A 12,210-nucleotide genomic window follows, 5' to 3' on the forward strand; every position below is an offset into this window, starting at 1 on the left:
AAAACTTTGACACCACATGGATGAATTAATCTTCCCTAAATCTGCTGAGCTGTGGCCGATAAAATCCTGTCTTTCTGAATCAAAATACTAAAATTAGCACTACTTCCATCTTTATCAGTGAATTCCATTCCTACTGGGAGTTTGGGATTTGACTCAGTAAATCAACTAAAAGGTTTGCTGAAATTAATACTCAGATGAATACCTAGAATTGTTGCTATTAGTTTAAAAGTCGCAACCCACAACTTTAAAATCAAACATGGCTGCCATGTATACTTGGTGAAGTTCTGGTGAAAATACTGAGTGATTTGTACCCCATTAAACCAGCTCCACTGCACCATGTGGAGTTGTGTTTACATGCAGAGTAATATACTGTCATTATCTTGTAACAGTTGTGAGCCAGGTGTCATTACTTCAAATAGAATACCTGGGAGGTTTCCTATATTAACAAGCTGAGTGAAAAGGAGCTAATGCTTGTTTGAAGTTTTAACATTTGCCAAAGAGGATGGGACATTGGCGAGGAGCTCAAGCAAATAAATTCTCTTCTTAAAAGGACACGTTTTAATTAGTGTAATAATCGATTTGGACAGGTTAATTAGATATCCTACCCGCTCACTCAGGCGCTATTAGCTAAAAAAAAAAAAGAAAAGAAAGAACTTAGCTAATAAAAGCACGAGCTAATTGTGCGGAACTTTTGCGGTAAAATGGTTTCCGCGGACTGTTATTGCTGCAGCACAACGTGCAGCCTCAGAATCAAACCGTATTCATGAATTGCTTTAAAGTTTAAAAGTGTGAAGAAAATAAGGGTGAATGTGAAGCTGAGCACAAAGCCGGGCTAGCTTTTAGCTTCAGCTAAAACGCCGAAGGACAGGCAGCCTGTCAGGGTGAAGACAGACGGTCCCCACCTTGGCTTTTGATCCCCTGTCCCGCCGTCCAAAGCTCGGGCAGGGCAGCCAGGGGCAGCTATGAAGGGCTGGTGAGCAGAAGCCGCACAGCACTCGGGATACAACCCGCTTTTCAGGTCGGTTTTAGGAGGCTGGTCCGCACAGAAGAGCTAAACATGAGGAACTGCAGGCGACTGCTGTCCGAGCTAAAGCTGTGGACGTCAGGAAGAAGTAAATGGACGAGAGGACTTAATGAAGGTGAGACACTGGCGACGCCGCATGCACACCGACCCGTCTGGTTCAAATTGACAGTCTCAGTTACATTTTTGTTTTTGTGCAACTCGGTTCATTCCAGTTCAGGTATGACTCATGAAAACCGCATTACCTGTCACGAAACAGCTTCATAGTAAGCGGTGAAGTGAGACAGACTTCATCGTTGAGATCCAACTGTGCCAGAATAATGAGAGAAAAGTTCACATTAATAACTAATTTAGTAAATATGAAAGAAATAAATACTTATCTGTTAGCTGGCTATATATTTAATGCACAATTACTTAATCCAGTGTTTAAATCGTTACGTTTAAATTCCATTTTATGCTAAAAACATACTTTTTATGTAGTTATCTAATATTTCACGTGCTGCAGTCCATGTAAACTTATTCGAACTGTAGTCAAAGTTATGAGATAGACACTGACATTTGATTGGGTGACCTGCGGGGCAACTCTGCTACAGACCAATCACATTCGGTGTTGGAGTGTTAGTCCCACCCACTGACTTTGATAGATGAAGTAATGAAATGTGTAATGTGTTAAAAAATACTGAACTATAAAATACATTAAACATGTGATGAGCTAATTTAATTTATAATTATGTAGTTAAATATTATATTTAATATCCACGCGGGAATATTTAAAGAAATATTGATAGTATCTTACTTTAATTTAATTGTATTTATGGAAGCTATTAATAATAAAATTGAAATTCAAAAACACTTCATTCATCCCAGTGGCAAATTAAATATATTTTTTAACTAATTTTAATTGTGTTATTTATCTAATGACTTTATTATGTATTGAATTGTGACACGTTTGACCTTCAACACGTCCTTTGTCGATTCAGTTGTTGTTTTTTTTTCGTTTTTGCAGGCCTCGGTGGGAGTGGAAAGGCTTTTTTGTCTACTTCTAGCTGTCCAAAGGTGTGTATCGTTGGGAGCGGTCCGGCAGGTTTTTACACGGCGCAGCATCTTATCAAGGTGTGTACTTCCCGTTCCGACGGCACATGGATAAACTTCTCTGATGCCTGTTCGAAGCGAACAGAACATGCCTGGCTTTCAGTCTTCTGCCATGTCAAGTCATGGACACACTCAGCTATTTGCACTACATTTTGCCAACATGTTCCTTTGGGGTTTGAGTGCATAAAAATGGAGAGAGATAAAGTTACAAGTGTCCACTATTTGAAGTTCACAAAAAAGGCAAGAGACAAAAAAATAATAAATAATTTTGGCAAATAATTGCAAACAACATTTAAGCTCAAACAGGCTGTTGATGAACTATTGGAGGCTCTTGAAATGTTAAATAGCAAGTGACCTTTTTTACCTCAATCTTTTAATGGGAGGAGGTGTTGTACCATTAATAGTACGGTGAAAAAAAAGGGTTCTATATTCGAACGAGGTCGCCAAGTTGACACAAGCCAAGTGTCGGGAAGCCAGTTCACTGCAACGTTTCTCTTCTTTCAGAAGACTCACAGAAGGCACTCTGGTTGTAACACTTGACTATAGATTAACACAACTCCAAAGAATTGCAGTAATCCAAATGAGATGTGACCGAGAGATGGATTAGTGCCTTAGGCTGATGTAATTGAAAGAAGGCCATTGATTTCCTAAGTGTCCCAGGCTCACCTTTACAGCTGAGCTGATCAAATCAAATGTAAGAGCAGGAGTTTTTCCCAAACAAGTGGTGACAGAAATTTGAAGGGCCAATAGCATTGCTGTATCAATTAAGAAGATTAGATTATTCCTCTTTTTTGCTTAGTCCCATTCTAACCCTTGCCCTAACCCTATGTTTTAGATGTCATATTAAATGCAGCAATGCCTAAAAAGCAGCATTGTTGTGGACTGGAACAAGCAGGTAAATCTGGATGTCATCAGCAAACGGTGTGATCCAGCGGTACAGTTCTTGACACCGAACACAAAGGGAGGCAGGCAGGTTTCTGGAAATACTGCACGATCCTCCAACTGCCTACCAAGCTTCCTCATGAACGTAAATCATAGATAAACGACTCATGACAGGAAGCTGTGTTTAAAGTGACCGGACTGGTAGTTTGTTCAAAAAAAGTGATAATGAAATCACTTTAAATCTGTGTCATGCCAGGAAACAGTAAGCACAGCAGATATGTCACGCCGGAAACAACTGTACTTTTCTGTTATCTTTTGAATGACAGATAAAAATATGTCAAACTGGAACAGGAAAGAGCCCTTCTGTTTTATGCTGTTGTGTTTTCAGTCACCGATGCATGCTGAAATTTCTTGAAGCCACTGGTAGCTTTTGAAGTATTTCAATATCTACTTTTGCTTTTACTGTGCCTCAGGGAAACATAACATTGGATCAAATTGTTTGACAGAAATCATTAGACAAGAAAACAACATCCAAACTTACAAAGAATTGCCCTTTACACTGTAGTTTTTTAAAATTTTATTTTTATCGCTTTGACTTTTCTTACGCATGCGTTTTCTCCAAATCGAGGTCTCAGTGAGTCAGAGAATGACAGACTGACAGTTTGTAAGAAATACAAACAGAACCAGCAAAGTAGGAGCCTAATTGCCCGGATGCACTTCGTTCAAGTTCAGTTGTGGCCTTTTAATCTGTCATAATGTTTTTCTTTTAATCTGTCATAATGTTTTTGTCTTCTTTATCATCTGATCTTTAAAGTTTCCAAAGCTTAGTTTTTCTTTCTTTTTTTTAATGTACCCGTAGTAGAGGCAAAACAAGCCTCCAGCTAACCCGGCAAGATTCCTATTTGTTATTTCTTGCAGTTCTGTTCCGGACTATTAAGACAGGAAAATAATCCCCAAACTGTACCACTGAAAAAAAACTGTGAAATATCGTAAAAATACCAAACTCTTGCTGGATATTTAAAGTTAACATAAAATACGAAACGGGAGATGATCGGAGTGAAAAGCTGGGGATATTTTGCTGATGAGAAATGCTCTGTGTTTTTCTACCATGGAGCTCCGCTTGTAGTTCAAGGTCCAAACAAGAAGACCTCCAGGGTAGATTTTTACCTTCTTTTTTTTTGTCTGCTATTTGTCCTGGTTCTTAGAGTGGGAAAATATGTTGGTGCACAAAGTTCTGTAAAACTACCGTAGTCGCTGTTGTTAAAACACGACATTAATTTGTACAAATCAACTTTGAGGATAATTTTCAAAAGCCACTGTATTTTCTTTAAGGTGATTTTCCTCCGTTTTGACTTGTAAAACAGATCACACCTGTGGACATTTACCCCAGGAAACGGGACTGGTTGTCATCTCAGTTTCATCTGTGTTACGGTTCATGTTTGATGTTGATTTTACACTGAGCAACAATTCAAACATTCATTCTGTTCTAATGGATCACAGAAAAAAAACTCTCAAAGTCACTTTTCAAAGTTTCACGAGACGCTATTATGAAAGCTTTATTTTGAAAGCTTTATTTTGAAAGCTGTGTTTCATTCAGAAACCTTTGAGCACTGTGACACTTCATTTATGAACAGACGATATCTGCAACAAGTGATTTCTCCTGTTTGCCGTTTTTTTTCCCCCCGTCTCAGGCCCGTCAGGATGTCGAGGTGGACATCTACGAGCGACTGCCCGTCCCCTTTGGCCTGGTCAGGTTTGGAGTGGCCCCTGATCATCCTGAAGTCAAGGTCTCTGCTTCCACTGACATCTTTATCACACAGCAAAGCGTCTCTTCAAGTGTTTTTTTCAAAATATCAAAGAAACTCAAAGAAGCAGCCCAGGGGATCATGGTAACTCTGGAGGGGTTGCAGAAAGCCACCGCTCAGTTTAACAGAAACAACCACAAAAAAAAAAAAAGAGTTCAATACACATGATAAATAGGAAATGCAAAGATTGTCGATCAGTTGTTGACTCTGAATTAATATCCAGAGTCACCATCTTCAGTCTTTGGCACAGTCTAGTTCCTGGAATTTTAACCTAATTGTTTTCTGCAACCTTCAAAGCTGATTTTTTTTTTTTTTTTTTTAATCAGCTCTTCTGTCACAATGAGCCAAACAGGAACTGCAGACAGTTGCTTCACTGGAATTTTGAGAGCGTGTTGTCCCTCCCGTCAAAGTTTTTACAGTGGCGCTAATGCTGTGTTTTTGCAGACAGTGTGGGTTGCTGAGTGATGTCTTAATTGCAAAGAGCTTTATTATCTTGTGGAAAACTTCCTTTAACACAATGATATAACACAACTTTGATTTATTACAGCACTGTGTGGTGTATTTTTGCCCTGACATATCATACGCCCATTTAAAATCCCTTGTCAATAACTCATTATAAAACCAACTGGTTACAAATTTGCACTTATATAAATTATTATTCATGTATTTTAGGAAGTATCAAATGTTATTCTGTTGAATATATGTATCTTTTCTTTTTGTCCTCCAGAATGTCATCAATACTTTTACTCAAACAGCCAAACATTCCCGCTGTAGTTTCTATGGCAATGTCAACGTCGGGAAGGATGTGACCGTCGGCGAACTGCAGGGGGCGTACCACGCAATCGTACTGGTGAGAACACGACAGCCGTGGCCGGATCCTAAAACGAGAATTTGTGCTTTGACTTTCCTTTGCACGTATTTTCTGTCAGAGTTACGGGGCGGAGGGCAACAGGACGATGGGGGTGCCGGGCGAAGACCTGCCCGGCGTCTACTCCGCCAAAGACTTTGTGGGCTGGTACAACGGCCTGCCCAGCTGCCGAGAGGTTGGTAGAGAGGGGGGGAAAAAACTCATCTGTTCTTGTGTAAATCAAAGCAAAATGGGCTGATTTTATGTTTTTTATTCATTGCTCCTCCAGCTCAAACCGGACCTGAGTTGCGAAACAGCCGTCATTCTAGGACAAGGCAATGTGGCCTTGGATGTAGCTAGGATACTGCTCTCTCCTTTAGACATCTTAAAGGTGAGAAGGATTTCTCTCTTTATCAGTTTTGGATCTCTATCTTTTGGATCAGGGTTTTATGATTGTGAGAAGCTCTCATAGTTGTGGTGTAGTTTTCTTCTGAAGAGAAGAATACCTTTGCTCCCCTCAAAACTGTTTTTTTTCTTCTTCTCCTAAAAAGCTAGGCAACAATTGCCCTTTTGGGGGTATTATAGATGGCTGACTGACCTTTAAGGAAAGTAGCGCTATCTGATACCGAAGCTTCACCTCATGATTTATTGTCGTCCAGAAAACGGACATAACCCAGCCAGCCCTGGAAGCCCTCGCCGAGAGTCGGGTTCGGAAGGTGCTCATAGTCGGCAGGAGGGGACCCATGCAGGTCGCATGCACAATCAAGGTTCGTATCACGGAACAGAGGAAAACAAGCTGAGCCTTTTATCAAGAAGACACATCTGTCAAATGGGAAAACCACACTAACCCAAGTGTTTGACCTACTCTGCAGACGCCCGTTTCAGTCTGTTGCACACTTCCTGGTGAATGGTATCACCGTCTTGTGGATGAGCTGGTTTCTGCCTACTTTTAGCTGGCGTGACTCCAGAGTACCTCACAACACACAGGGTGTAGTGTTTGGCTGATGACACTGCTTAGCTGCCCAGGTTCTGTTGGAGGATAGTGGTGGTGACATGTTGGGTTTGGGTTCAACCAAACGCCGCTGTTCATTATGACCAAAACTTCCGACCTTTGCATAACTCGTCTAAACGTTGTCGCCTCATTTGTCGAGAAAAGTTTGGGTGGTTTGGACAAATCCCTGCGAATCGACAACATGCTGTCATAATTGTTTAGAAAAGAACAAGCTCTCAACTGCTAATCTTTCTGAAGGCATGTATTTCAATTCCTTTATAATTCTACTTGATGAATCATAACATTTAACACACTAACTTAGGCCGAGAGGATGTCTAATAGAAATCTTTTTTTTTGTATTTTCTTGCAGTCTGAGACGGTCTTTCTCTGAGATTTGTGGCAATCTGCTTAGTCGTCCACATCTTCAAATTTTGCACTCAGTTTCCGCTTACAAATAAGGTTTCCTGTTGTAAAATGATGGACTTTCCCAATACTGTGGACTCCTGGTCTTCCCTGGAGTTTATGGACCTGTAGCCGTCCATAAACTAGGCAGCAAACACATCTTGCTGCCTATTTTAATAACTCAACCACCAATTACACCTTAATACACACAGTGGAACAAGTCTTAACGCTACACCAGAAGCTAACATAAACGCTCTTTGCTGTTTCCGATCTTTGAGTTGCCTCCAGTCAACGGCAAGGAAATTGAATGACACTTCTTGGTTGGCCACTTTACAAACAGGCAGCCAATAGCGTGTCAAGTGGCATAGCGCCCAGCTAGTTCAACTTGACAAATAAGCTGGAATGCCAAGCTGTTCGTCATATGCTGGAAGGAAAAATCCAAAATGAGGTGGATTTTCTATGAATAATATGGAGTTAGGTTGCACAGAAAACTCCAAATACTGAACCGTAAATAAACGAGGATCTGCTGTAATCTTTTCCAGATTGATGAGAAGGAGACATATTGGTGATCTTCCCTACTTGGCATTGTGTTAACTTCAGTTTTTACATACACAGGTGCTAAATAAAACTTTTATTTAAAGACTCCTTCCTGTTTGCATTATTACTCCATTATGTGGAAGCTCTAAGTTAAAAAGTACTTTCTACGCATTGTGTTTCCATTTCTACTCGGTTTGAATTGAGTAAATGACATTGTCGTTGTCTTAGAAGTATGGATGTGGTGCTGACAAACGACGGTGAAATTTTAGCACTTCATCTTTTCTTCTTCTTAGCCAAGGTTTCCAAATGTCACCAATTAGCTTTGAGTCACCTTTTTCCAGCAGGTTCTGAAAGAAGTTTATTTTAAAGAGGGAAATCCAGAAAAAAGAAAACGCAGCCCCATCGTGGGAGACTTTTGGGTTTTGTTTGAAATCGTGTTGTTTTTGTTTAAAACTCCTGGTGTAGCTTTGCAAACCCGAGAGCTGCGGCTATCAGATTTCTTCATGTCATCTGCAGGAGCTCAGAGAAATGGTGAACCTGCCAGGAACCAGGCCCGAGATGGTGACAGCTGATTTTGACGGCGTCTCAGAAGCCCTTAAAGGTCAGAGGCCAATCAAAGCCTTGCATGACAGGTTTCCTTTGTTTTTTGTGTTTCTTTTTCTGTTTCAAAATAATTTCCCGGGACCACAACAGGTTGTTTTCTTGTTTTTTTTTGTACAAGTCTGACTCAAGATTTACGGATTGTGCTCTTAGTTCTCATCTCCGACTTGATGGAAAGCATAAATTAGTCACACAAGAAAGTGACAAATGCAGAACACTTGAGCTGTCATATGGCAGGAGGAAATGTATTTTGTGGTTAACAGCGAAGGCTCGTACACTGAGCTGAACGGAAACTGTTCACAGGTTAAGGTCGCTTCTGACGTGCAAGAGCTCACAGCGGGCTGCAGACGAGGAGAGCCGGTCTGCCTCTCTGCAGCCCGCATCGTTCTGCTGACCTTCTGGCCCGCAGCCTTGACGGAGACGTGGCATTGATCTGAAACCGATGCTCTTTTTCACCTTGACCTTGTGAATATTTTAGGCGATAAGCAGCGACGGACAAATGCAACATTTAATACAGGACTTCTGTGACAAATGAGAGTATTACCACCTGCATGCACCTTCATGTATGTTTTCACGCAGTTCCAGCTCCTTGTTGGGTTTAATGAATCCTGAGTTTTATGTCTGGGAAGCCTTGAAAAGCACAGACGGATTTTCCAGTTCCGGTGTTAAAAATATTCTTTCCACATTAAAGTTATTTGATCTTTGAGAGACTGTACTTGCATTCAAACGCAATTATTATTAAATTAGTTGAAAATGGTTTTAAATTGACAATGTTATTGTCTAACGCACTGATTTCTGGGACGATTTATCGTCCAGCAGAATTTGCTGTCATGACCCGACGGGTAGCTGCAACTGACAATTATTTTAATAATCGATTGTTCAGACGATCAATCGATTAAATGGGCTTGAAAAAATACCACAATCTTTTCTTTCGTGGTGAAAATGGACTTGCAAACTTTGGTTCTTTGGTTGGTGTTTAGCGGTTGGCTAAAAATAATGGTGTCAAAATCAAACAGATGGCATGCAGTCGTAAACAAAAACATCTAAACATGGTAGGCTAGTAACCATGTTTAGCTAATAACCATGATTATTAGCTTGTTGAACACACATTTGTGCTGACTGCTCCTCCGTTCAAGTAAGTAAAATTTAAAGTGCCGGTGTCTCTGCCGTCCCAGGCGTCCCGCGGCCCAGGAAGCGTCTCACCGAGCTGCTGCTGAAGACGGCCCTGGACGCGCCCGGAGACAAGGAGCTGGAGAGGCGGAGAAATGCCGCCAAGGTCTGGGGGTTCCGATTCTACCGGAGCCCCACTGAGATCTTAGCCGACCCCGGCCGCAGCCGAACGGCCGGCATCCGACTGGCGGTCAACAGGCTGGAGGTTGGAGCACAGCTTTGGATTTCAAAACACAACATGCGGCCCACTTCGGATTCTTATATTCTGTGTTTATCGGGGGTCAGGGGTCAGGAGACGCAGCTCGGGCCGTTCTGACCGGAGAGGTAGAAGACGTTTCCTGCGGTCTGGTCATCAGCAGTATCGGCTACAAGAGCCTCCCCATCGATCCCTCCGTGCCGTTCGACTCCCGCAGAGCCGTCGTGCCGAACTCAGTGGGCCGGGTTCACCAAGCCGCAGGTTTCAAAACATTCTCCTGTGATAAGAACCCTTTAACTAGACCATTTTCCATAACTCGGCCTTTCTCTTTAGGCTTGTATTGCAGCGGTTGGCTGAAAACGGGCCCCACGGGTGTGATAGCCACCACTATGAACAACAGCTTTGACACGGCCCGGTCCCTGCTGGAGGACATGGACTCTGGAGCGTTGGACGTGTCGGCTGCCAAACCCGGATCGCAAGCAGTCAGCAGTCTGCTGGAGGAGCGAGGTAGAGCAGCGCCTCGCCGCTCACCGCAGCATTTGTTGTTTTATCCGACTTTATTTATCTTCACCCCAGAAATGAACTGTAGCACAGAAACATCACCTCTATCTATTTTTTTAAAAAACAGTATCCACAAACTGACTAAAACTAGCTTCTTTATTAATGATTATTAGTGTTTGTTGTCCTTGAGAGCGAGGAACAAAACTCAAAATGCCAGCAGCAGTGCTGCTCCAGTCACTGACGGTTTGTTTTCCGCCATCTGTAGGAGTGAAACCAGTCACCTTCTCAGACTGGGAGAAGATCGACAGCTTGGAGACAAGGAGGGGGGAAGCTTGCGGCAAACCCAGAGAGAAACTGCTGAGCGTGGAAGAAATGCTGAAGGTGGCCCGGTCGTAACGGACACGCATCAGGCGGAGTCCAGGAGAATGACGAGACAGTGACGGCACTGGTTACTGTATCCATGGGACCAGATTCGTACGGTACAAATGTAGGGTATGACATCAACGTCTTTATAGGTTGATGCTTCCAGCACAAAGATAAATATTCAAAGTCAGTTTCAGCTGAAATATAATATGGAACAGGGGTGTCCAACATTTCTGGCTCTTGAAATGATTTTTGACTACAAGTAAAAAAATTGTAAAAAAATTAATAAATAAAATAAAAAATGTGGTCAACAAAATGGAAAGCAATAGATTAACCAAACAATTTGGAAATTAAATGTTTTCCTTTCAATTAAACAACATTCCAAAACAATTTTTATGTTTTGGACCTTTAATAATACCCAGATTTTACACATAAAAATTGTGTACGTTCACATTTTATCTTTAGGTTTCTACTTGTAGAAACTCCACCTGTGGTGTAATTAGATGACTTCTGGTGGCAATTTGATTGCAGGGATTTTTTCAGGGGCTGGGTGGAGATTACCAAATCAAAGGATAGATGAAAATGCACACCACACTTTTCAGACACATTTAGGACAATATATTGATAGATTGTAAAGTAAGCTGAATACTGCAGGTCAAACTTAGCAGTATTGTTTTTGTGTTTGGTCAGTCACATAAAGTCCCTGCGCCTTGTGACTATAAAGTACAAACAAGTCAGAAAGGCAAGGCACTGTGTGTATAAAAAGTCAGCTGTTTCCTGGGTGTGTCTCGAAAACTGCAACATTTGGAAGTGGAGCAATGGAAGTCTCCGGTTTTGGTCCCCAGTGATGTCGTCCTGCTGCACTGGAAGCTCAGCAGACATTGACTCTAATATGAAAAAGACTTTTTGTTCCATGTTCGCTAATGTTTTTAGATTTTGTAAACAGAAATAATGGATTTAAATAAAACGATAAATCCTCTGGGTGATGCTTTTGTAACTTGGAGGAGGGAGGAAAGTGGAAACTAAATCATTCCTTCACAAAATGAGATGGTGGCGGTAATGTTCACATATTAACCTGTAATTTCGTTAACTTGGTCCAGAATCAGCTAGTTTATTCTTCCAATGCAGGTGACTAATCAGTAGAGTGACACTGCCCCCTGCTGGATGAGTCTAGGTTACAGTCAATTCAAGTGAATAGGAGCGATTTAAGCACTCGGTTTACCAGAGTGAGGTTAACTGTTTATTAGATACAGAAAAATATTTGAAGTTTGTTTTTTCTTTGTAACCATATAATTTACTTTACTTGGGGTGGTCAGTCTCATTTTTATTGGTCAGTATATTATTATTATACTGTTACTTTGCTATTTTGATTCACATTCAGACATCTTTGGTGCATTGTATGACTGGAGACGGTTTTTTGTTTGCCAGATTCGTTTGAATTCATTGTGTCCATTTAGCAATTCATTAAACTGAAAATAAGGCCGAATAGAACAAATAGAACAAATCTGAAAAGAAAACTGGAATAAGATGCATTTTAAGCTAATCTGAAGATAGACACCTGAGTTGCACTGACCCATCTGCAGAAAATAAGGTAAATGCATCAAATTTGTACTACATTTCAATAAAATATTTGTTTTTACTATAGAATTGTTTAGGTTTTTTTTTTTAATAACAAAAGAGATGTAACATTTCTGGCCCACGACTACTTTTAACTTTACAATTGTGCTTTTACCAGTCGCACTGATGGCACTGTTAGTAAGAGTTAGACAAAAATTGACACTTTTAATGAACTTTTTAAAATAT

The 12,210-nt window shown here is 41.0% G+C and overlaps 1 protein-coding gene across 1 annotated transcript; it reads left to right on the forward strand.

The window, feature by feature from the left end:
- Positions 1-742: 742 nt before the first annotated feature.
- On the forward strand, positions 743-12,201 carry fdxr (ferredoxin reductase). The gene is made up of 12 exons (XM_055057677.1): positions 743-1,139; positions 2,028-2,134; positions 4,687-4,782; positions 5,528-5,650; positions 5,730-5,843; positions 5,937-6,038; positions 6,307-6,414; positions 8,094-8,178; positions 9,353-9,552; positions 9,633-9,804; positions 9,877-10,050; positions 10,310-12,201. The coding sequence occupies exons 1-12, from the start codon at positions 1,058-1,060 to the stop codon at positions 10,438-10,440; spliced, it is 1,494 nt and encodes a 497-aa protein (XP_054913652.1). The 5' UTR covers positions 743-1,057; the 3' UTR covers positions 10,441-12,201.
- The last annotated feature ends 9 nt before the right edge of the window (positions 12,202-12,210 follow it).

The sequence above is a fragment of the Poeciliopsis prolifica genome, unplaced genomic scaffold, assembly GCF_027474105.1.
Source record: "Poeciliopsis prolifica strain line A6 unplaced genomic scaffold, Auburn_PproV2 SCAFFOLD048, whole genome shotgun sequence".
Taxonomy (NCBI): Eukaryota; Metazoa; Chordata; class Actinopteri; order Cyprinodontiformes; family Poeciliidae; genus Poeciliopsis; species Poeciliopsis prolifica.

Excerpts from the sequence above, each read along its gene's own strand:
- fdxr (XM_055057677.1), top strand. The coding sequence starts at position 1,058 with ATGAGGAACTGCAGGCGACTGCTGTCCGAGCTAAAGCTGTGGACGTCA. Across the intron at positions 4,783-5,527 it reads CTGATCATCCTGAAGTCAAG|AATGTCATCAATACTTTTAC; the intron begins GTCTCTGCTTCC and ends TTTGTCCTCCAG. Across the intron at positions 6,415-8,093 it reads AGGTCGCATGCACAATCAAG|GAGCTCAGAGAAATGGTGAA; the intron begins GTTCGTATCACG and ends TGTCATCTGCAG.